The following is a 26,308-nucleotide window of genomic DNA, read 5'->3' as shown; positions in this document are numbered from 1 at the left end:
AGAGAGAGAGAGAGAGAGAGAGAGAGAGAGAGAGAGAGAGAGAGAGAGAGAGAGAGAGAGAACACCCTTGCTAGACTTTTACTTAATTTCAAAGAAATTCTTTACCTTGACCGATATTTTATTTGATCGAGACCGGAACGTCTAAGAGCATTCTTATCTGTTTCTTCAAATCTAGGAAATGTTTTAGTGTAAGTAAGTAAAACTTCAATAGATTCAAAAAAACCTGATTTCAATGTATCTCATTGATTTAATCTAAATAAATCTTTTTTTTCTAGGTGTAAGAAGTTTCTTGTCGTAAGAGAAAAATATAGAACTATCAGGTCCACGAATTAGGAAAGTTTCAGCAGATTCGCTCAAAACGCTCTAACCCAGAGGTCGTTAACCCTCGGCAGATGTTTCACCCCACTACGCTATGGTATGCGGGGAGACTCGAAAAGGACCCCGGTCCTGCCTTTACGATTCGTACGAGGGGATCCTGTATCGAACAGATGCCGGGTACAGTCCCGAACTTTTCCTTAACAGGAAAATATACGCCTAGGATCAAGCCGAGGACCCTTTTATTATTCATCACGCGTGTGTTCGCACAGAACTGCACGTTATCCCGCAAAACAACGCAATAGCAACTCGTTTCAGTGTGTTTATGCCGCGCAAATTGTCGGTCCTGTCCTTTCAGAAACCCCATCCAAACCGTGTCAATCGATTAAATTGCGCGAGAGCGTCGCCTTTAATGCGCCACTGAATTAATTGAATCATTCTTATCTCGCGAAGAGAAGGATTAAAGTTTTTATTGTTTCAACGATTTCTCGTGGTTTCAAAATGGCCACAAAAATATTGTACGCATACGAATCATTTTGTACGCGATCGCAGCAGCTCTTTGTAATAACAACAATGATCGGAATGACTATTAGATAATAATCGCAAATAAGATGCGAGGACCATTTGAAACGTCGGAATAAAATGCGAACACAACAGACGTTATGTGTTGAGTGGAACGTTCCGACCCTTCTATGAATATGTGAAACGTTCCAATTCGTTCTGTTAAATAATTCATTTTTTATAAATCTTCCGCGTGCTACGACCTAATTCGATTTTGTGAAGAAAGGCTTCTCGGGAAAGGATATTCATACTAACGCGCAAAATAAGCCCTTCTCTTCAAAATACGCACTTTGATTTTATTCGAAAATCATTTTTAAATATTTATTTGTCAAAAATCACGCGAATATGTTCGTTCAAAGATCTAAAATAATGAGCCACTTGGTGGAATGAGTTGGAACTTTACACAGAAGGGCTGCAACTTTCTATTTAATGTATGACGTTTATTGTGCGAGTGCCATTTCATTCCAAGAACTTTTCAAATGGACCGTCGTAGATACATACAATTATTCAGACTGCGCCATGTTATCATATGTTAAAGAGTTTATAAATTGCAATTGTACAGGTGATTCGTGGACAGCTCTTGGACACCTTCTTTTCACAATGTGGCACAAGCATGCGTACCACATTATTCGCATGATTTTCTAACCCGAATATAGGGACAAAACCGTTAGTTCCAACGTACAATTTAACGGGCGGCGAAAAGGTGGTCGAAAAAACCGGATCTCTTTTTGTCTTTTGGTACACGCGGTAAAACGCTTTCAACCCCCGGACGCAGGTATTCCGTTTGCAACGACGTCACCCCTGTGCGTCGAGCGATCTGCCTATCCGTAGGCCCGATATTTCCGCGATGGCGTGTCTCCTCTTCCTGGTCAGCGACGATCCATCAGCGAACTTCCCACGCGGAAATCCCGCGCGGTGTCGAGGCAACTGCGATAAGAGCCGCGGCAATGAAACGGTTTCTACGTTGACCCTCGAGACGATTTTCGATTCGATCCACGCCCTTCCGACCGATCTTCCCCTCGAGTCGTCGCACCCCATCTGCGATTCGCGCTCCGAGAACGGGGGGGCTCTCCCTGCTCCGACGAGACGCGCCGCTGCGAGGAGGAGAGCACGTGTATACCGGCGCGGCGTTGCGGCGCCGCGAAATATGACCGACGGCCTCTACGTACGTGCCATTACGTGCGCCCGGATTTCGACGATCGGCCGACCGCTTCGCTCCACTCCTGTGGAGACAGTCAGTCGTTTCGAAGCTGCCGAGTTGACCGGGCGGTTCTAGTCGAGAGCCGTAGAGAGGCCGCGTCGTTCCGCGCTGTGTATCTCTCTCTCTCTCTCTCTCTCTTTCTACATATTTCTCTTTCTCTCTCTACGAGACCGTCACCTTTATTCTTTCACACCCTGTCCCAGCCTTTGTTGGCCGCCCCATCGAGACTATGAGGACCATGGCGAGGACTACGATCGCGACGGTTATACTAGCGGTGATGATCCGTAAGTTCAACGTAAAGCAGCAGTTTTATTACATATTTAGAACGAATCATTCGATTTCCGCGATCAACGGAGTAGATGTCACGTCTCGTCTCGCCCCGTGCTCCGAAAAGAAATTAATAATGAAGACTGTTTGGGGCTAAAAGTCGAAAGAGTCGTGTGCACGGAGGGAATTTTCTCTTAAAATTTATCCCGAAAATCACGCGATCGCGGGACTACGTGGCATTTTGAAGAACTTTATGACAGTTTTTTGTAATTTTACCATACATTTTACCAGTAAATGTATAATCACTAGTGAAATGTACGGCAAAATTTCAGAAAACTTTCATAAAATATTCTTCGAAACGCCGCGTTGACCCACGATTACATAATTTTCAGGATAAAAGAAATTTCCGAGGGGTAAACCGCTGAGGGTATTGTGGTGTACAGATTTGCGGTATTACTGGGCATTACTAGGCATTTTTAGGCATTAAGCCTTACTGGGGCATTATAAAGATAAATAAGATAAATAAGATAGAATAAGATAAAGTAATGCCCAAGCATTTGGTCAGCGGTTTCCCCCTCGGAAAATTCTCTCCTCGGAAAAGGGATGGTTCCTTGGTGTCGACTATTAATGAACCATTTAGATTCGTGTCGTTTCACGCGTCGAGAATATCGAGGCAGCTCGCGACAATGTATAGCGTTTCGCTCATTATTCCGAACAGAACGCCGTCTCGCTGATCGTTGATAAGACCCATCGCTCCGGTGAACGAAGCGTCGCGTAAGAATTTTTAGAGACTCGCTCGGTCCCGAGGGACAATGTACGTGGCGCAAAATCTAGCTCGTTGACAGTACGCTTGACGTTGGAGCGTAACAGCCGAGCGGGAACCGCGAATCGCCGGCGCGAGAACCGTCCCCGTCGCTTGCGGGCGATTCGAAACGGCGCGGGGCGCCCCGCGAAACCGGACGTTGCGTATCGATCCTATTTTAAAGCCGCATCCCGCATAACGGTTACGAGCCTGAGACACTTAGCGGATCGTGAAATCGAGATCCGGAGTGCCTTCCTCGGCCGCGGCCATGTCGCTCCCTCCCTCGGCCATCGAAAAACCAAACGCTCCTCTAATAGACGTATCGATTTTCTTTTTTTGTCGCGCCGCTTCTCCTCGCCTGTCCGCACCTCGGGAGAGGAAGAGCGGCTTCCCCGAGTGTCAGGTCGCGCGGGCGAAGTTTACGCCGCGAGCGTAAGGGCCTGAGCAGAAAGATTGCAAACTCCGTCGTAAGACGTAAGTCGGCGTCGAAAGTCAACGCACAAAGAAGTGTATCCATCACGATACGACATACGTCTACAATTCTTTGTGCGTTGACTTGCGACACCGATTCACGTCTTACGACGGAATCGTAAACGGTTACGGCAGTCTTTCTGCTCAGGCCCCAAATCGGATGAGGTCGTGAAAACTTGGCCGAGGGTAACGACGTAGCGCTCCGAATTCTCCGTTCGATACCGCGAGTGAAAACTGGACGGGGATTCTTTCCGGGAGGTTCTTTCGCGAAGAGACAAATGATGGTCGCGACCTGGACGAGCGAGCTGCTCAGTGGATCATGACTTTACATCCGAAGCTTTTTACAGATCACGTCAAATTCGAATGTCCCGGCGCGAGCGGATGAATAATTTTCATGGCGCGACACAAAAGGGAAAGCCGTCCCGTCACGCGGAATAGAAAGTTCCGCACGAGGGATAAACCGCCGAGGGCATTGTGGTGTACATATTTGCGGCATTACTAGGCATTACTAGACATTTTTTGGACATTAGGTCTTGCTGGGGCATTATAAAAATAAAATAAGATAAAATAAGCTAAAACGAGATAAATAAGATAAAATAAGACAATAAGATGAAGCAATGCCCACTGGGCATTAGTAGACATTGGTGTACAAGATTTTGGTCAGCGATTTCCCCCTCGGTTCCGCAGTTCAAATCAATTTTGCGGGGCATGGCCCACTTAGAGGGAAGCGGGGGCGGACTTTGCGGAGTAAACGGAGGCCCGAGGTCCAGAGAGCGACTTTAGCGTCGATCGTAGTAAATTTCTTCTCGCAACCGCGCAACCCTCCGTCAATACAGAGCAATCCTTTCCGAAGGATCAGCCCAATCGCCGTGTCAAGTACTCCAAGCCGAGAGGGTGGTTCCCAGGATTTCGAGGACGCGGGCTCTCGAAACGGGGTGACTCACGATAAATCCTCATCTCCGATCCGTCCCCCAATCGATCGCTAATAATAATCTCACGGTGACGCACGTCGGCCCCGACCGTATATACGTCCGCATGCTCGGCCAGGCCTTTAGCGTCTTACATTAAATTAGCCCTTAATTTTAGCCGCCGCTCGATTACGCGAGCGGTGGCACAATTAATCTCGGGGGAAGGGGACACACACACACACACATGCAGAGGCGACATTTACCGTGCACGACCGACGTCGCCGTTGGCTTCCTTCCGCCCCTGGTCTCTTCCGCCTTCGTTCTCTCCGAAAGTAGGTCGTAAGACCTATCGCGCGAATCTCTTTTTTCTCAACTCCTTCGCCGTTGGCGCGAAAATACTCTCCTCTCATTTCTGACGTGCAAACGGCGACTGATCCTCTGGCGAAACGACCACGCGAATGTTTGCAATTCAAGCGAGAACAAATATTTTTCGAATGCATTTTTCGGTCGTGTCGATACCTGTCGCTATAGGAGGGAGCGCAATTGGTACTCTCAAAGGCGCGCTATGAGCCACGGTGGCGCGCGCGGCTGTTGCTTATAAAACGCCTGCAAAAATAGATTAACGCCGTGACCATGGCGATGGTGGCATGTAACTTACATGCCGTGCAAAAATAGTACGAAAATAAACTGTTTTCAGCGCACTTTGTCTGTCCACGGCCGCCAGTGTCCGCGGTAAGCGCGCAGGACGGAAGACGGACAGAAATAACAGTGTAATTCTTTTCCTCGATCGAGATTTCGATTGCAGGCTCGAACCTAGCGACGATAATTTAACGAAAGGCGCCAGCGGCCGCGAACGAGGATTCGGGATAGAACGTTCGTCTTTAAAACCGATAAAGGGGGACACTTCCCGCGAGGAGGAGGCTATCGATAAAGATGGAAACGACCGTGTGACACACGCAAACAATTAGCGTAGGAAAGATTAAAACTCTCGTGACGCAAGTGTTTCTCATTGCGAAAATGAATTATGTGGGCAAGGTGAGCAGCCAGGCAAGTAAAGCCAGCGGCACACGATACTGGCTTTCCTACTGAATAGCTTACGAGAACCAATAAAGACGCAGAGTTTTAAGCCAACGGCACACGATACTATTTTTCCTACTGGATTGCTTACGAGAGCCAATCAGGGTTTAGCTTCAAGTCACCTGATCTAAAACTCCGCATCCTAATTGGCTCTCGTAAGTAATCCAGTAGGAAAAATAGTACCGTGTGCCGTTAGTCTTAGATTACGTGACTTAAAGCTAAATCCTGATTGGTTCTCGTAAGCAATCCAGTAGAAAAGAAATAGTACCGTGTGCCGTCGGCTTAAAATTATGCGTCTTTATTAGTTCTCGTAAGCAATCCAGTAGGAAAAATAGTATCGTGTGCCGCTCGGTCAGTCGTTTATCGGAGTCGGTTACGATCCCGCGTGTATTTTTGGAATTTACAATTCGAGAGAATTACACACGATACATTCCGCGATTTCGAAATGTCGACGAGAAGCGCGATTCCCGTTTGGGCCCGTATCGCGCTGGTCGTAGCACGTAGATATGACGCGCATAAATAATTCGGGAATAATATTATGATAAATTACACGTCGCAAGCCACCGTGCGCGCGGACATTCGCATACCTCGCAGGTACACATCAGCCAGCAGAGGCGATAACATTAAATGATGGCATATTATATTTCGCTGTAACAGCGAAACGCATTTACTAACAGCGAGCAAGAAGCAAAACCACCCTGGTAATTGATTGCGCGAACTGTAGCGGGAGGGAGTACAATGACTCGTTGTAAATAATTATATCAAGACGCTAAACGGCGAAAAGAGAACGACACAGCGAGCCGGATCCGCGATGTTATTACGCAGCGAGTTGTCGAAGCTGTGTTACGCTTAAACTCTTTACGAGCCAATTATCAAGGAACATTTATTATCCAAAACAGAGAGCAGACTCGTTTCAGCGCCACATGACCACGTAATCTACGTATTGGTCCATCGTTTTTATCCTCAATTCGAGAAGATACTTTGTACCCGATGGTATCACGGAGATAGGATTTCGTTCTTATCCGAGGCGAGGGAACTGAGTCACCGTTCGTGATGTCGCCGTTCGGCGTCACCTGTATGGAGCCAGTTCGAAATAATACGGTTTGCATGAGATGGAAAAAATACGCGGCGATAGAAACGTGTTTATTCGCGATAAGAGAGCAGAGCGCTCATCGTTTCGGTTGCATGCCGCAGCGGTACGCTTGCACTTCTCCCCGTATCTGGCGAGCACGTCCGAGCCGGCGTAAATTCGACTGAGATGCAGATTGAAAATTCCCTCCGGCTTCGTAAATGCGGTCGTCGACCTTGGCAACGGGAGCGCAGCAACGCTTAGTGAATCGATTATGCGAATCGCGATCGACGTTCGAGCGTAAACGATCGGGATCGGAGCGAGAAGTCATTGTCGCGTGAGAATCGACGTGGCCTACTAGGTCTTCGTTCAACAGAAAGGTTCTGATTTGTAAAGATGTAGAGCAGATTTTTCGAAATGTCATCGTACAAACAGGTTGAACGCGGTCCGTTACAAAACGCTAAAACGAGAACACCTATCTGTTCGATAATCGTGTTTTCTTTTCTTCTTATTTGCACGCCAAGATAATTCGCGCCAAATGATTTCGAGCTCCACCGAGTCGCGATCAGTATTCGGAGAGGAGTCGCCTGAATTTATCATTACGCGTGCATTGTATGTACGTCTGTGCTGGCCAGGTGACCCTTCATCATTGATCGGTTTATTCGAACGAGTGAGAATTTGATATCAAATACGGTATCAATATTCTACGCGTGTAAGCCGAGGTCAAATCCCGAAACTCCGTCAAACTTTTATACTCGACGGAATCCGCGATGAAAGTTTCTCGGTCTTTATATAAACTCTTCTTGCCTCTCCGTCTCGCATTAAAATGACATTACGATGTAATACAGGTGTATATCACACAGGAATCGAGTGCGCCCTCCGAAAATCAATCGCGGTTTATTCGTAAGTTAAATAGACGTCACTCCGCGGCAGTACTGGATACATTTCATTGACGCAAATCCATAAAACGGTCCATCGCACCGGTGCCAATCCTCGCGCGCGCGAGTGGTCGACATCTGCTGATACCAAAGTGCCATTTCTGACGCCACCAGCAATTTACGCGAGACCTCGATAAACGCCGGAATAATCGACTTAGAGAAACACGATGTGTCGCACGTTAACTAAAAATATATATGAGACACGCGCTCGCGGGTTCAAGTTTAAACAGCGCGAAACAAGTGTGGCAGGTGGCCCGTGAGCTATTTGTCGCACAACGTTATTTGTTTATTATCGGCCTTACTGTCAATATTACGTTTGTGCGGTCCCATGACGCGCGTAAATCACTCATCGCCTCGCGCAGTTCGCGCCGCAGCGAGTGATACCGTTCGTAATGATACTTAACACCTGACTTTAGTCTCCATCTTCGAAGATGGTCAAATACCAGAGCCATAAATTACTGCGTTACGTGAGAATAATTAGTAAAAGTTGAGAATTTAGAAAAGAGTAACAAGCCTTACGATTACTGTTCATTTTTCAATTATTTTCTATGAACGCTAGAGACGTCGAAAAATTTTCCGATTTCTACGTAAGTTCCGGGTAATCCGCAATCTAATCTGCATCCCCGCGCGGGGCTGGACTGACTGACGCGGAATTCCGTTACGCAAATCCGAGATATCAAACTTCATTCAAAGTTCCAAATTGCTGTTCCCGGCCGGTCGATCTCCACCTTAATCGAGACTTAAGTTTCACGGTAATAGACGCGGCCGTAAGTCACGCTTTGTCAGCCGGCTGACTAAGGCAAAACCCGCTCAGGATCCGCCTCGCCGGCGAGACCTGGGCCGTCGAAAGCGCGTTCTAGGCGGAAGAGAGGTCAGGTAGTCGCCTAGGCTATTTGCAAACTCCACGGGGAGCAGTGACGCGTGGAAGACGTTCTTATGCAGGTATGCCTGCTATACGAGGTGCATTCTTTGGTACAAGCGAGAGCCAGCCACGTCGACGCCGGGCTAGAAGCCCCGACTCGATATCCCCGTTGCATCTTCGTCGTATCCTTGCGATATACGCGTGTACTAAGAAAATACAGACCGCGATAAAGCGCTTCGCTCGAAACGTTGCACGACTGAAGGGTGCAGGCTGATACATCGTTCGTGACGTTTGACATTCTCCAGCGGGGCGAACGCGATAAAGGCTCGATGCGCTCGGTTTGAAAATATCAAAAATTGCCAAGAAATTTCACGTGGAAAAGGAAACATTTATAGGAAACCGTTCGACCGTTATATGCACTATACATATTTACCTATTATGCCTGGCTCGTCGCTTTACTTATTTGTTCTGTTTAGAAGTAATGTAATGTTACCGTAATGACCTTCTATTTTCGTATAAACCGATAAGTCGAAATGTAATAGCGAGAAACAACGGATATATACCGTGTGTCGGTCGTCCGAACGGAGACTCCTGTACAGTACGAATCGCGGAATGTTGGACCTTAATAAATCCTGGCAATTGGCTAATTAACTGTGGAAGAAATTTATTTAATCGCGATACATGTCAACTTTTTATATGCTGTGTCACGACTGTGTCATCAATTATTTAACACCATTGTTACGAATTCGTCCCTCTGTCGATTTGTGTTATTCAGTCCTCTTTACTAGTATGTCTGGGACTATTTGGAGGTAAACGGGGTAACTGACTATTATTGTTGAACCAATCTGTATTCTCTGTACTTTGGATGATCTCATTATAGTTTTTACTGAGGAAGACCCGAAGAAGGGTCGAAACGTTTATGCTATTAAAGAGAAAGTTTGATTCTATATTGTGAGAACCGAGTTTCGTTCATTTTATGGCTCACATTGGTACCCTCTCCTTTCTACATATTTTCTTTTTGGAAACCTTAACAGCACTTAGGAATATTCTTATTAATCTTGTTTTTTCTTATCTTGTTTTACGTTATTTTATCTTTCTAATGCCCAAACTAATACCCAAGTAATGCCCAGTAATGCCGCAAGTCTGTACACCACAATGCCTTCAGCGGTTTACCCCTCGGAACATATTTATTAGGTACATTTATTTAAGTACCAAATCCCAGAGAAAACCGCCACACATTTTACAATCATTTTATTTTTCGTTATATACACAGCCCGTGTACTTGACGTATAGAAGACATTCCCATCTTTCTAACGATATATAGTTCCGACAAATACCGCCACGCGTTTAGGCGACAGATTTAAAGTCTGGGTGGAAAATTTTCGAACTGTGTACTTATTTCGTTACCTCCGAATACTCACGTCCGAAGTTAAGTTCAATCGACCAACTGACGATGCCAACAGCTGCGAAAACCCGAAAGTCAAAGTCGATGAATTAATCAATCAGTGGAATTTCTATTTTCAGTTTAAATTGATTCGTTTTAGTTTAGAAAAATGTGATGGGTATTTTCGTTGGAAAAAGAAATTTTATTAAATTATTTTATTGCCTTATGGTCATCGAAAATATCGCGATTGTCTCGTAGCCACCAATTTGTATATTACTCGATGTCATGTCGTCATTTAAGAAGTTGAATATTTCTGGATCAAGGAAGGCATACTCTGACATATAAAGTTGCATCAGTTGAGGGTATTTAAGGCGTGGGCATCGCATATCGTGATTGGTTGTTTGATGAAACAGCGCAGCAGCTTGATCTGACAGTTTTACAGTCGACACGTGTCGACATAATTAAAAAATAACGAACAGATTATGCAATTGTTCGAAAATGAAATAATCGTAGATCCAACGATAAGTGGAATTTAATTTAATGCTAATTTTGGATTTGCTGTTCTCGATTCTGCTTTACGCAAATCACACGAATCATTAAATTGTGATTAGGTAATAAGAATCCGATACAAATGATCGAGCAAAAGAACGGATGACCGAATACGTGAAAAGCTGAATGAGGGAAAACGTGAGTGTACAAGACAAAACGCGCGCAAAAATGAAAATGCCCGGCAAAGATAACTGAAATTGATTCATAGAAAGCAAAAAACAAAATCTTAAAAATATTCATTTAAGACTACGATATTTTGCGAAGAGAGTGAGAACAAGCGTCCATAGGCAAATAGCCCAAGTTTTTTTGCAATCGATCTTAGCCACAAAGTAGGTACCAAACAAAAGGTCTCGTCAAGCTGATTACAGATATGTCAGTCTCAGATGTACCTATTTGACTAGTAACTCAGTGGACCTATCTAACGTTCCAGAAATATCGGGTTCCAAAGGTTCCAGTGCCGAAAAATGGCGTTATGAATACTTTTGACCGAACCTATTGGTTATAGATTGTAGAAAATCAAAAAGCCCTAGATAATAATAGTCACTTATCCACTTAAAACTTAATAGAATATACTCATAGAAAATGCAGGACGATGTCAGTAACATCGACCATTAGGAAACCTATTAGTCGACTCCAACTCGGGTCCATCAAACAGAGTGTCCACTTGGCCAAGAGCCTTTAGTACCTAGTTGTAGATCATTTTGGTAAAGCGATTCAATACCAAATTCAGTGATTTTTACTGACCGTATCTGGCAATTAAAATTCTTATTGCGAAAAATATTACCCCAGCCAGGATTCGAACCTGGGACCTCCCTATCCGTGACGGGCGTCTTTTGGATTTGCTGTTTTCGAGAACAAAAAAGACGCCCGTCACGGATAGGGAGGTCCTAGGTTCGAATCCTGGCTGGGGTAATATTTTTCGCAATAAGAATTTTAATTGCCAGATACGGTCAGTAAAAATCACTGAATTTGTTAATTACTGCTGGCGACTGTTAAGATTAATCTTACTAGTCGATTCAATACCATTCTGAGCATGTCAGTAACAGAAAAATGTCTGTTTGTCACCATCTATTGGTTTTGTAATTTTTGGAGCCCGATATCCCTGGAACGTTAAATGGTACACTCTGAGACTGGCACATCTGCGATTATTTTGACAAGACCTTTCGCTTGGTAACTACTTTATGACCAAAATCAAATGCCTAAAAATACGGAGCCGATCTTGTTCTTACTCTTTCATATATTGCATTAAATTATAGATATTTTTGTGAATAACTGGAATGGACAACCCGAATTATGTATCACTTTTCGCTGTAGCCAATTTTACTGAAAGAATTTAATTTGGGATCTGAATTACTAAACATCCAAAAATCAGCAAATTATTTAAAAAAAAACATAGCAAAGAGATAAAATTTTGAGATTCATGATTCCAAAGTTCCTAGAATTTTAGTCTAAGAACTCGAGCCGTGAGAACTCAAATTCTTCAAAGTCGATCAAGCGATAGGAAAATATTAATAATATGCCAAATAATGTCAAAAATTGTAGAAACTTCTGTTACATCGACATATTTGCGGTGTTTGACATACGAGTGTATCACGCTGTGCGACTCGAAACAAAATGTTTATTTTTACCGCGCAATGCAATACTGCTTTTGACACGGGGAAACTTTCAGACGCGATAAAGCTCTCTCGGGGGAAAGCGCGGTGCAATGACGTGTCGCATTGTTAAGAAACATTGCACCTCGAAAGAACAAACGATCAATTGTCCGGCCGATTAGTTCGCCTGTGCTCGGTCGAGATCACACAGTTCAATTGCCTCGATCTCATAGCGCACGGTCACACGAGCGGACCTCGGCAGCTCGTAACAAAAAAGAAGGCCCGCTCTTGAGATTTTCCCCCGTGGTCGGACCGGTTTCAGCACAGTGTGCTCTCTATGCGGGACCGTCGGACCGGAAACGGCCGTTTCAAAAACATTGTAGCAGCGATGCGTCTGTCAGAGCGTAGAGCTTAGATTTTTGGCAAGGACAAAGTACACAGGGACGTACAAACCGTCTCTCGAGGGCCAGGAGCAGAAGGGCTCTTGGAAGATGTTCGAAAACTCGCTTCAAATGAAGTACCACTAGGCAATGAAGATTAAAACGAATTTAACATGGCGTGACTGGTTCAAATACTATTTGCTGAGTCATTCCCGTGGTATCGTATGTCTAAGTACACAGATAGGCATTAACTCTCTGTAGGAATGTCATTACATTAATCCGGGAGTGGCCGCTAACTTTATTACGGTTTCATTACTCAACAAATGCAATTCGCTTACTTATAACAATTTTTCCAGCCATAAGCTGTAAATTATTGTTACATAACGTTTTTCAACGTACACTACTCTTTCGCTCTCCAAGTAATAGATATTTTCCAATAACGGTGTCTCTATACACGTATCGTTTTCGATATCCTTGTTGCTCATCGCAGCGTGAATTTCATAAAAAGATGGGGAATCTCTATAGAGACGCGCACAATCCTATACGTCCTCAAGTAACAACGATTAAATCACAAAACAAAGTGCAAGGGAAACTTGAGCCTATCACACAATAGAAATAGGGAATAACACACGCAACAAAAATAACTAAAATCAAACCCATCCAAAAACCGTGTATCGACGCAGAATGGAATGTGGAATAGGCAATAGGAAAAGAATTTCCGACGTATTGAATTTCTGTTCCCTAATCCCTGTACCTAACCTACCTGACCAATCACGGTTGAGACTCTGGGACAGGCGCGTGGTCTCAAAAAGCACTGGACAGCTTTCCTATTGCCAACTAATCATTGTATCTTGGCATTACACAGGTTTCTATTCCGTATTTCTATTCCTTATTCCTATTGCCTGTGCTTTCCTATTGTGCGACAGGTTTCAGGCTACTATTAATGTTAAAACAAAAAAAAAAGAATTGGTCCAGCGTCTCTCTATCGCTCGGTGCGCGTCCGGGTTCACCCCGTGATCGCTGGACCGGAAACGAGTCAGCCGGAATCATTGGCGCGGCTACGTGGCTAGTTATCGATCTTTCGCGAGATTGTTTTTTCCCCTCCCTTTCCGGAGAAGTTTGCAGAAAATAAATTCCGAACAGCTTAACGAGCATAGTAATTTAATCACGTTAACCCGCGAGCTACGCGGGAAAAAAGGCTCCCCGCTAAGTTTTTGCGCTCCACAAGCTGGTAGTAGACAAGGAACAAACACTGCCTTTTCGATTGTAAGCTGATTAGCCGCCCCGGAACTTTCTTATTACGGTCGATATCGACATTAGACTTTAAATGACACGCCCGTACTGTCGAGGATAACATGTCTATAGAGAACCTTTGCCATTTTCTTCTCTCGCCCGGGGGTAAACAGAGGGGAAACTTTTAATCAGAATGTTTAGAGAAAGTAGAGTAATTAAACATTCACCGCGAGACAGAGTTCCCTCGTTCTCCCGTGAGATTCTTCGCCGAATTAAAAAGTACAGGCCGTCGTTTTACAGCGGGCCCCACCCTACGCCATGACGTAAGTCTTACTCGTTGATCGTTCATGAAAAAGGATGCCGGAGAACCGCGGCGGGAGGACGAATCGCAATCTGTTCGGAAGGGTCACTTCGACGCGCGCCAAGTTCGCTCGCCACATGGCCCCCGAAATGTACCGGAAATGATCTAATCCGGGGAAAGGGAGCCGTGGAATTTTCCATGGACGCCCGACGACGTGAATTAACGCAACCCCGTTGTTAATTCATCATCCCGTCTACGTACGGTCGACCGTGTACGCGAACTCGTTTCTACCCGTATCTGTGCCACCGAGCGAATCAACGCGGGGAATAAAAGGAGGGGGGACAAAAGACCGATAAAAATCGACGCCGTCGCGAGGAGCGATGCATCGCTCGGCGAGATGACCCCGCGGTTTCGCACGGTCACTCGTTCCCGCCGCAGGCGGAACGCGGGGCGACCGCGCGGCTTCGCGAAACGCTTGCCGTCGCCGCTGAGACGACGGCTGGAAGCCGCTCGTAATGAACGTGACAAATGAACGTGATTATCGATCGAACGGCACACTAGGAGGAGCGAACGGAGGTTCTCGGTCGTCTACGGTCGCCGCGCCGCGCGAGGAATTCTCGAGTCCCTCGCTCAATTATGGAGCGAGCCGCATCGAGTCGAATATTGGGTCATGGGTCGAGGCGGTCTCGCGAATGCCGATGGGGAAGGTCAAGTCCGTGCGTCGCTACACGAAAACGGCGGCCCTGATAATAACCGGCTTCTTGTGTTTCAGAGACTGCCATGTGCACCAGCAACTGCTCGCGCATATGCTCTCCGAGCGAGTTCTTTCCCAATGTCAAAGGCAATCTCACGAAGATCGTCTGGGCGCACGCTGTCAACAGCCAGGCGGAATTGGAAAAGGCACTCTCGTCAGGTAGGTCGATCAACACCGGGCTGCTCTTCGCTCTTCGTTCATCGCGCGCTCGAGAGAGCCGGGGAGACAGACGATGCTGCTCCAGTTATTCCCGCGTGTTCAAATACCGCCGGTATTGCCCTGAAGATATTCGACGTGGCTTTACGACGCGAACATTCCGCGAATTGGTTTTTTGAAAGGTGGATTGGAAAGAAAATTTTTTTTTCGAACCGAGCAGACATTGTTACGTCATCAAAGTGCCAGCTTTGATTTCAGGCTAATTTCAAATCGAGGGACGTTTCAGTTTTATACCGAATTACAGCTGGCGCGGCTCGCTGCATATCGCGAGAGTAAACGTGTATTATTAATCACGGAGCGGACCCACGGGTGACATACGTTATTTCTTTTATCGCTTTTTATTCAATTTTCCGCTCCGCCGACGAAATCCACGACTTGGTAGATTTCGCACGAAGCAACGTTGCAATTTCGTGTTAAATGCAAAACGATGTGCAGAACAAAGCCAAGAAATAAATTCACTTCGTGATTTGCTTTCGAGACCGCGACCGCTCGCGGGCTAATAGCGTTATGGCATTAACGCTATCTATGCAAAAGGTAATAGTTGCGCGATAAGACACTCTAATCACCGGCGGGCGGTGATAGCTTACGCGGATTTGACGGGAGAACATTTACTGAAATTGCAGTGATACGAGGCAATTTAGATATCCATCTGATGCGCCAGCATTGCGCGAGACTATCTGCAAACGAAAAACAATCCGGACGAACACTTGATACCGAGAAACGCACCGGTCGGGGGACAATTTCCGCGAGACCGTTTCGCGTTGAGGCCGCTAATTTATCGCAAATTCGCGATTCGCATCGACCGCCGACGTATTATTAGTTAATGAACCACGTGGCATTTCGCTGCATACGCGCGTCTCCAGCCTTCAATGCCGGCGCTTTTTGCGTTTGTCACTCTCACGGGTATTCTCCATGTATCAATATCGTCCGATTGTGCGGCGCCCTTGTGTGCACAGCCCGCACACGGCGACACGTATTTTTACATTGGCGCGCTTTAAATAATAGCGGGATGTCCTTGAAAAGTGCGCCTCCAGAAATATCGACAGCGAGGGAAAGAGCTTCTCATGCGCCGGTGTGTCTGCGTCCCTCCCCGAGAGAGAAAGATTTCTTTCGCGCGCGTTCCTCCACGGAGGAGGCGCTCCGTGTAAAATATAAGTCGCGTCGAGCTAAATCTCGACGTTTTCCCCGACAGCCGCCACTTCCCTTTGACGCCCGACGCGCATTTTGTATGACGATCCCGGACGGACGCGGTACAATTCACGTCGCAACTCGAGCGCGGAACTTCTCTCGGCTTGGGGAGAGAGAGAGAGAGAGAGAGAGAGAGAGAAAGGAAAAAAGGAGATCCGGACTCTCGAATTTTAATCTTCCACCTCCGTACACGACCGGATCCTCAGATAAGTCATTTGTACGCAGTCACGTCTGACGCGAGTTTCTCGAAAAGCGCACCCGCGCCTCCGCTGAATCTCAATGAGACGTCAAGGCAGTTGCGGCTGACGGTCAGAAAACGGAAGTTCCACCTTCGTTGTTCAATTCCGCGGCTGAGCGCGCCGCTCAATGACGAAGGTCGTATCAAAACGCTAAATCCGTCGCGTCTATCGCGCATCCACCGCACGCTTTCTATTATAATAACTCTCCCGCCAATCTTTTTACCACGTTTGCAGTCCCCCGCGAATCTTCCTAGGTGGTCACTTTAATACCCGCAAAAGCGAACCCCATCGTGGTTTTGCGAAAGCCGCAAAAAAAAAAACACCGTCCCTTCTTGCCGCCGAACTCGTCCTCCGAAGTAACGTGAGTCCGTCGTGCCCTCGGTTTTTCGGAAAAGCCAGACTCTCCGGTCGTTGGAGCGTTAACACTGGCAGATGCGCCGAGATCCGGCAAGTCTTCCAGCCTCTTTAGGCGTGATCGATATTCGCCACACGTGTGTATGCACGTACCCAGAGCCCTCCCGCCCGACCGACCGGTCGTCTCAACTGCTCTCGCGCGCGCGCACCAGCACACGTACCCGCAGACAACCGACTTTCCTTTTTAAAGCGGACGTCATGATGCTGGAGGCCGACGTCGTGATGGGCAAAGTTAACAATACCAGCGGCAATTACACCAATATCCCGATAATGGCGCATCCACCGGCCAAGGAGAGCGATCTGTCGCTCGAGGAGTTCCTCAACGCCACCAACATCAACGGCAAGAAGGGCATCAAGCTGGACTTCAAGTCCAATGAAGCTTTCGAGAGCAGCAAGCCCATTCTCGACAGGATGCGACGGAACGTGCGTATACGCGAAAAAAAGTCTGATTGCATTAATTAGAAGTCTGGTAGATTCAACCAGTCGTCTGCTAGAAAATGGACGAGTCGGAACTCCTTTAGGATTTACTAGATGCGTCGTAGAGTCTATCAAACTTCTGGTTACGAAATATCGAGCCCTATCGTGATAGCCTAGAGATTCTGTTTGGTTTAACTAAAATACAATCTATCATACATGTCTTGTTGATGCAATCAGAACATTTTTCTCAGTGTAGATTACTTGGAATCGCGCGATCGAAGGGTAATAAATACGAAGCACATTTGTTTGCCCAGTTTAAGTACCCACTTTTCCTCAACGCGGACATCCTGCCTGGACCAGTCAACGCTACTACCGCTAACACCGTTCCGCTGAACGCGACGGAATTCGTGAAAGGGGCGAGCCTTGTTTTGCCGGAGTCTACTCTTTCTGTCGGTTGGACAACCAGGTAAACAACTATCGCCATGCACGCTGAGCGCAGCAACAGCGGTTTCTAATATGCAACCTTGCAATTAATCAACCGTATAAGCAAAGAAATATACATTGTGACCCTCACGGCGCAAGATCTCTTAGAAAAAAAAGGGGTTATAAATATAAAGTCCCTGAGAGAGAAAGAGAGGAGATAATTCAACATAGCGCTCCAACGGAATACATATTGGACGTACGTCAATACTAGAGACGTATATTGTAACGGGGACGTTTGAAGGCCCCGCAGATGAATAACAAAGAACAAATCTTTAGATGTAAACTTAATTAACATTCATTTTCAACATCTTTACGTCTGTCAATTAAAAAGAAACAATCGCTGTTTGCGCCTGTAAGGTTCTAATCGAATTTATTCTTACAAATGCAGTAACGCGCATAGGTATTTTACAAACACGGTAACATGGACAGGTATTATATTATTATAAATGCATTTGCAAGAGAATTTGCTATTATACTAATCTGATTCATTGTACTAATGAGACACGAGCTAATTTCAATTTTCGCCCAGCCGTGTGACGCCGCGGACTGAAATTCAGCAGTTTCGTCAATATTTTAGATACGGGAAGGAATCTAACATCACCGAGGGCCGATACACCACGGAGCAGCTCAAGAAGATGGTCGACACTCTCACGGAGAGTCGTATTACCCAGCCGGTAACTTATCCCGTACGAGCCGGCCTCGTCGCGAACGATATCGATGGCATGAAGGCGTTACTGAAGAACACGACGTCGACCAACGTGACCCTGACGATCTGGTCGCCAGAGGGCGACCACGTCGACGCCGCGCAACTCTCAAAACTGATCAAAGCAGTGGGAGTCGACAAGGTCTACGTGGACGTACCGAAGGACTTGAGGAGCAAACTCAACCTCTCGGGCGCGTCCGCGATGACACCCGCGATGATGATAAATTTGGGCGCGTCGCTGGCGCTTATGGCCCTGTCGAGGATGCTGTAAGGTCGGGGACGTGGGTAGGAGACGTAGACTTGTGCGGGGAGATTCGAGAAACGGGAGGGGCACCTCGTCCCCCAGGAGCCTCTCGATAAAGAAACGAAAGTACGAGCGAACGACGAGGTCCGATAACAATCGCGCGCCGTGAATGTCGTTTGATCGTCATCGCGATTGTCCGATCGGACCTTCGTCCGTCTCATCGGCTACATTTCTTACCTCCCACGACATCCGAGATTCGTCGTCGCAGCGAATAATTTCCACAGCGAGGCATTTTCCACGCGAGACACTTCCCTATCCGAGGACAAAAAAAAATGCACGTTTTTGCCGAATAGAATTTGTACTTAAAGAAATCGTGCAAGCGACACGCAAAATAAGAAAATCCGATTGTATAAAATATACTTTCTTTTCTAAATATATCCGACGTTAGTAAGCAGTAACGTAAAAACAAAAAAAAAAGATATGTGTAGGCGAACGCGTTCCAATTGTATCGAGAGTAACTTTAATACCGTTGATAAACAGTAACGCTTTACCTATTGTTAATTAATGTCTAAACAGTTTCTTAATATTATATTATACGTATATTAAATACAAATCAATTGATAACGTAGCAACCACACACGCACGCGCACGACCGATCACACACTCGAAATACTTGTTGCGCAAAAAATATGTATGTTAAAGATGTAACGATTATATATGAAGGACGCGTGTCTCCGACAAATTGCCCTCAAGTTTTTTATTAAAGTACAAAGTATAGCGATACGAGAAGAGCGCACCTTACGTAACTTCGTGTCGAGTACTAATTACCGAGCGCGTCCGCGCGCGCTCCTCACGCGTTTAAATGTCCCTTCGTAATGTTCACCGCCCTGTACCTGCGTTTAACATATCTCCGATTTAGGTGCAGCAACAGATTATATTAGTCTCTATATAAGCTACGCATTAAAGCCAAAGGATTTAAAAAAACAACAGCAGTATACAGTGCGAGAGCGCATTGCGTTTGATAATGAGTCAATAAAACATTACGCAAAATTACGGAGGAAACTCAGCCGTGTTCGTTTGTTCTTCCCAAATATCAAACTAGAACTAGTGAAAAGCGTTTTCTTAGCCTCGAGAGAACAGAAACTCGATTCTCGAATTCATTCGCAAGAGAAACGTACGCGAAAATCCTGCTCTTGCAGAGAAAAACTGCAAGTTAATTGGCCATTCGCATGGCTTTTAGGCGAGGGGGAAACCGCTGATCGAAACCTTGTACACCAATGCCCAGTGGGCATTACTTTATCTTATTTTATCTTTATAATGCCTCAGCAAAGCCTAATGCCCCGAAAAATGCCCAGTAATGCCGCAAATCTGTACACCACAATGCCCTCAGCGGTTTTCCCCTCGCATTTAGCTAATCGACACGTAACTTTTTCGTAAGAAGAGAATTTTCCCACTCTCTCTTTCGGATGATTCAAGAATCGGGCCCCAGATCTCTTGTACAAAAGATTAGATTATGTAAAACCGGGGGTAAGCGTACAAACGTTAAAAGATAGCAATCTTGTACGTGCCGCTGTACGTGTCGTGTAACAAATTAGTAGGACAAAATAGCTCTGGTATTGTTTGCTAATTCACTGGGGCGCCTGCTCGCCATTGTCGTGTGAAATTACCTGCGAAAATGGAATGCAAATGGCCGACGCATAGTCGCTACACGTAATCTAACAGATTTGCCAGAAGGAATAATTGTACATCCGAACAATGGCGTTCTCTCTCTCTTATGCTGATGTCTAGATTTTACCTAGCAGCGCGGTAAGATTTACGTATGACATTGGTTGTTAAGGTAGAACCGCGCCGTTTACGCATGATAACAACTACTGTTTTTTTAAATCTTCATTTTCCGTCGCCATTTTTATGGCGTTGTAAAGATCGTTACAAAGACCCGCTTTCTTCACAAGTTACCGGCTGCGGGTTGTTCCTATTAACTACAAGGCTAAAAAGGCTGCTGGAGGTTAAAAGGTTCTCATGAGCGATGTTTGCATTTAAGACATAGGGTGTAAGCCATAATAGGGTACGTTATTTGCTTCCCTCTGTTTGTCATCTAGTTATCTTCTAAGCGCTTCCGCTCGCGTTATCCGGTGGAAAGTGGCTTTGGTGACGGCAAATAGCGACAAAAACCTCGTATCACGAGACGACGGAACGTTCGCGGGATTTTCGGATGCTCGCTATGACATTTCGTGGCGTCGACGGCGCCGATCCGTTTCACTGCAACTCCGATAAACACGCCAAAGCGGAAACCGCGTTCCTCTCGCCGAAACGCGTCTCGAGCTCCGCGGAACGACAGAGCCAGGACACTTTCTCTCGCACGGGGGGACACACGCCGCTGGTATTTCAAGGTGAACGCGGCGAAAGAAGAGGAGTACCCGCGCGAGTACCGCGGGGAGGTGTCCCGTCGGGTCGAGGTGTCAAAGGTCGCGCGACCAAGTGCCGGCGGCCTTGGGATTACAGAAGAAGCTATTCCGGTTATCACATTCGGACTCCGACGCGCGTTCTTCGTCGCCCATCTCGCGCGGCCACTCAGCAGGTGCGCCGTGCAAAATGGGATTTTCTGCGTGTAGGCGAGAGCGGCGACCATCAGACGAAAATGCATCTCGGGGATTGCGACCGCGGCGGGTGTCCCGTGTTCGTTTTTTTTCCTCTTTTCCCCCTTTGAGGCGAGAATCTCGAACTCGGTCCTACTACCATTTCTTCCCTCCCGATTGCTTTTAGCGTGTTGAGCGTGATTTATTTCCGTAACGAAGAAAGTCGAGAGTACTTGCGGTAAATCCATTCGGGGCACTCGCGCGGCAATCTGCTTTCGATCGTGCTTTTACGGAGGGAACGATCTAAGCGTGTTACGTGTCGCCGGAAGGATAAGGAAAGTTTTTCGAAAATTTTCTACCGCGTCTCTCACGTGCGCGTAACGCAAGGATGGGAAACCAATTGACTGTCGCGGACGGAAAGTGAGATTTCTGGGAATGGCAAAATGACCCAAAAGCGTAATCTCCGCCGATAACCCGGATAAACTTGAGCGAAAGAGACGCGAAATCGGAAGAAACGTAAACCGCGCAATAGAGAAGTCGAATTATCTCTCGCTTGTAAATTCACAATAGCAATGTGCCGACCCTGACCAGCTTTTTTCCCCCGCTGAGCTTATTCGCCGCGCGAATTTCACTTCTCGCGATTATATTTCACGACGTTATAAATTATTCCGTCCGCGTTAACGCGCGGAATGCTCAAATAGTCTGGAACTGACGCTCCAACGTGCTGATTTCATCAAGTCGAGCATATATCACATAATTATGATTGGTACAGTAGCCTCGATAAACATCGATGATATGATAAAGTACAGTCGAGCATCTGTGTCTTATGAATACACAAGATTTCTGGCTAGATGACTATTGACTCTCTCGGACGAAAGAAAAAGGTACACGCGGATGTCGATGTGCCTCGTTCTCGCATAATCTTTGTAGCAAGCAACAGAAACGTTCTCGATTCTTTTAATTGATTCTATTAAATTTGAAGTATTCGTATTAGTCATGCTTTAATTTTAATGTGTGACTAGTCACGATTAGATACCAGCTGTGGAAACGAGAAAAATATTCGTGCGCGAGAAATCAACAGGAGGAACGAGATAACGTCGGTACCACGCGGCGACATGAATCTTTAAGTCGATGACGTATGAAAAACTATAAACGTGCATTCGAAGGGAAGCCCCCCCCCCCTCCCCGGTCACGCTACGTTCTGTAAGTAGAACAAATCGGTATTTCTCGCATCCGTTTCTCCTCCAGCACGAAAGCCGCGCTCCAATCCGCGTGACTAATCTCGTTTCGTGTCTACGAAAATCTTGATGAGACTCCACGTGAGCATGCGTGCCGCCTGTGAACGTTCTCTATCTGGACGATCGCGCGGGTTCTCGTATATCCAGAAAAAAAGATCGTCTAAAATTAAACTAATTTGCTTGAATTTTGACCTTACCAGACTTTTATTTAATTTTAAAGAAATTATTTCTTCACCTCAACCAAAATTTTCTTTGATTGAAACTGGAATTTCTAGGAGAATTCGTATCTATTTTTACAAATTAATAAATATAACGTAATATCAAATAGTGTATCATATCTATATTTCTTCAAATCTAGCAAATGTTTTAGTGGAAGTAAATAAAAATTTAGTCGATTCAGAGAAACATGATTTCAACGTATCTCATTTGTTTAACCTAAATAAATTTTAAGACGCCCGTCACGGATTGAGAGAGGTCCCAGGTTCGAGTCCTGGCTGCGGTAATATTTTTCGCAATAAGAATTTTAATTTTCAGTGTAGGGGAGGGGGGTTATCGTAATTAATGCTAAGTATAGCATTTTAAGATAATTGAGAAAAATCGCTCGGCGATTTTATAACACGTGAATTCACTGACGACAATGATTCCACAACAATGATAACGAAAAACCTGTGATTGTCCGTTTGTAACGGTACCTACGCAGGACAGGATGGAATAAATACGGTATACGGATTCACATGACAATTTAAGTGGCTACCTCCATCTGTGGACCTGTGCCAGGTCCTAAAGGCGTTTACACTTGTAATTGAATTATATCTTAAAAGAACCGAATTAAAAATTTAGTTCTAAATAAATTTTTTCTAGGCATACGTCGAAACGAACCAAGTGCCTGCAAACACGCATTCGTCCGCCCGCGCATAGACCACGAAGACGCCGCGCGACAGACTTGATCGAGACGAGAAGTAAATAGCGAGGCGCAAAAGGCATTGTCGTTTACGCTACGATCGCGCGAAGCGGTTACTCGTCTCGTCAGCTCCGAAATGGCACGCGCGCGAGAGATTCTCGAAAAAGAGAATTTATCCGAGCGTCGTTCATTTAACGAGCGGACCTCTCACCTCGTTAATCTGCGCGGCGCGCGATTACATGCGTTCCACGCAGATTCCGTCGGACGGATGCGATTTAATCGCCATTTTAACGAGTCGGGCGTTAACGAGCGCCCGTTTGTTCACCCTTCGCGAGCCCCGACAAGTGGATATACAAATTAACGCGGACGTGAACGCCGACGGGGCGTGAAAGCGAAATAATTAGAGAAATCCAGCGCTCGCCGACGCTAAACGCCGCGCCGTGACCGATAGATTCCGCGTTGTAAAATCAATTTTTCCACCTCCGTGCTGCAGCCGACGCGTATTACATAACTCACTCCCGACATTTAGGAAGATGAGACTGACGTGAAATATTTTAATGATCGTGCAACGCAAAGAGCCATTTCGAGCCTCTCGCGAATCCGACGTTTGGCGGCGTAAACGCGTGTAAAGTGCAACTTCCAATTTTCATCGATGCGCCGTAACGACCGCGCATCGGGAGTCGTTGCTGAAGGGGGAAAAAAAAGAAAACTCAAGAGACTTGATTTCAAATGCCGCCTTGCTTTCACCGATCTCTCGCGCATCGAGTCGGCAAAACGCCGCGGATTGTGAAAACGCACGTGCGCGACGATCAGTTGACTCTAGTTTCCTACAGAGACTTGACAGATCTTTAAAAACGGCCTCGAGATGCGAGAGCACGGGCGTTTTCCCTTTTCCAGCTTCCTGGAACCACGCCGGTACAGATCCGCTTAGCGCGACGTGTCCTCGCGACAGATCGCGCGTTCGCGTTACAGATCGATCGATTAAATCAGGGACGGGGGACGCAGCGTGACAGCCACGAGGGGTAGGTGGAGGCTGCCGTGTTTATTTATCACCGTAAGCACGGCGACCGCCGGTTTAAAGGGTCGACAAAAAGCACCTGCCGACCTCCGTGCGCGACGAAAAACCAGTCCTCGTTGTACCGGTTGCAGGACCGGCATCAACGATCGGTGGTCTTCCTCCTTCTCCCTCGCGGCTTCCTTCTCGAGCCCCCCTTTGCCACGGCATATCACGGTAGGACTTCCCTCACTCTCCTTTTTATCGGCACGAAACCTCCCTTCCTCCCCTTTCGGCTCGGATTTCGCGGCACCGCCGCGCTCCACTCCGAGTCCCATCTCTTGAATGGCGGCGCAAAAGTGAATGGGACGCCCGGCGCAAAGGCCAGCCGCCGGTTGACTGTCGTTCGACCCGGACGATCGTAAAATCGGGAGACGCGACTGAAACGTACGTTCCTCCGCGCATTATGCATGCCGTGGACGCGGCCGGAGAAGATCCGAAGAAGGAGATTTCCCGCAAGGGATTAAGATTGCTCTCCTTAGCGTCGCTCGGTTGATACCCCTTTCGGCTTAAAAGCATTGGCGAGCGTTGGATAATCCCTCGTAAAAAAAAAGACTTTTGCGCAAAAGCGCAAGATGGATGGCGGTCTGATAACGCGTTTTTAACATCAATCATCCATTTGCACTAAAAACCTAGCCATAAATTCTCCTGTAAGATACATCTCTGCCTCTCGTCATTCAAACTTGTTACAATATTGTGGCTTTGAAACATTTGCTTCGATTCTTAGACTTGCGTGCAAATGTTATTAAGAAACAAATAGTGCGTTAATAAGAAACAACAAGTGCGATAACTGGAAGTCACGCCATGCGTTTGATATACAACAAATCCTATTTTTCAGTTTCCTGACCTTAACTGATATCGATTGTTTAATAATTTTTACAGATTCTTTTAATGTGTCCTGCGAGTCTGTTGGTTCTGGGTGACTCGATTTTGATCTTTTACTCAAGAAATGACCGTAAACTTTTTGACCGATGAGTTGAGAAGCTTCCACCGGATGGACCAGCAATGAAATTAGTAATTATGATGCTGAAGATGACTCTCCGAATAGAGTCGAAACGTACAAGTGAGATCATCCTTTCTTTAGAGATGTAATCTGTTCGTATATGATTGATTAAGACTCACGCACCGTGTTTATACTCTCGCTCTACCCTTGTTACTTTTTTTGACATTATCAAGAGTGATGTGTATTTTTTAATTTATGGACAAACACGTAATTATTTTCTCTAAATTTGATAGTAACTTTTTATGCGAATGAATTGATTATCCAAAGTAAGCATACAAAATTTTCAATTTGCTGTTACGATGTGCGAACCTGAACATTACCGTGATTTAATGAAGAGCTAAAAATCAATTAGTGCTTGTATTTCTTAAATAAAGTACTACCAGAGAATAAATCTCACTCGTATCTAAATCCGCTTCATAATCGCTGATTAAGATACACTCAGATAGAACGACACGCGTACCACGGGCTTCATTCGATATTAAATCAATTTAATGCCTTTTATCGCGGACAAGAAGCAATCTCCACGAGAGTCTAATACGGATAATGTCGTGTCTATTCGAAATAAATTGAAAACCGGTTTCAACAAACGCGCGACACCAAGGACCACGAATGTGGTCGCAACGCTGATCCGCGCCTTCAATTTTTACAGCTTTCCGAACAACGCGACGTAAAGTGTCGCTACTGAAACACAGTGATCCCGGCATTCCGGAAAATATACTTAGATCGAAATATCAGTTAGCTGTTACGCCATTTATACATGTCATTTACATTCTGATGCGTGAACCACACCTGTGTTCACAGTTCTCCAACCTCGCTCGGCAAAGCGTGACAAGGCTAAGCATCGTTTCCTTCTTAGCTGTCGTACTTTATAATAAACTAGAGATGTCAAAACGCGCGCTTCGCGCGAGCAGTTTGCAGTTGAGCTTGTATATTTTTAAGAATTTCTATACATCCAAAGAAGTAATTGT

At 46.0% G+C, this 26,308-nt stretch overlaps 1 protein-coding gene across 2 annotated transcripts in view; it reads left to right on the top strand.

Moving 5' to 3' along the window:
• Positions 1-19,630, top strand: part of LOC105567852 (protein FAM151B) — a 29,796-nt gene extending 10,166 nt beyond the window's left edge. The window contains exons 1-5 of one of the 2 annotated variants that reach the window (XM_012023068.1): positions 2,042-2,361; positions 14,683-14,823; positions 16,912-17,144; positions 17,453-17,604; positions 18,199-19,630. In XM_012023068.1, the coding sequence (XP_011878458.1) occupies positions 2,307-2,361; positions 14,683-14,823; positions 16,912-17,144; positions 17,453-17,604; positions 18,199-18,595 (978 nt within the window). In that variant the 5' untranslated portion in view covers positions 2,042-2,306 and the 3' untranslated portion in view covers positions 18,596-19,630. Of the gene's footprint in view, positions 1-2,041; positions 2,362-14,682; positions 14,824-16,911; positions 17,145-17,452; positions 17,605-18,198 lie in introns of those variants that run through there. The other variant, XM_012023069.1, reaches the window with a different exon arrangement.
• Positions 19,631-26,308: the final 6,678 nt, after the last annotated feature.

The sequence above is a fragment of the Vollenhovia emeryi genome, unplaced genomic scaffold (assembly GCF_000949405.1).
Source record: "Vollenhovia emeryi isolate VEMERY1.0 unplaced genomic scaffold, V.emery_V1.0 DF939133.1, whole genome shotgun sequence".
In the NCBI taxonomy this organism is placed as follows: Eukaryota; Metazoa; Arthropoda; class Insecta; order Hymenoptera; family Formicidae; genus Vollenhovia; species Vollenhovia emeryi.
Note: the sequence above shows the minus strand (reverse complement) of the source record. Positions and strands in the feature narration are given on the sequence as shown.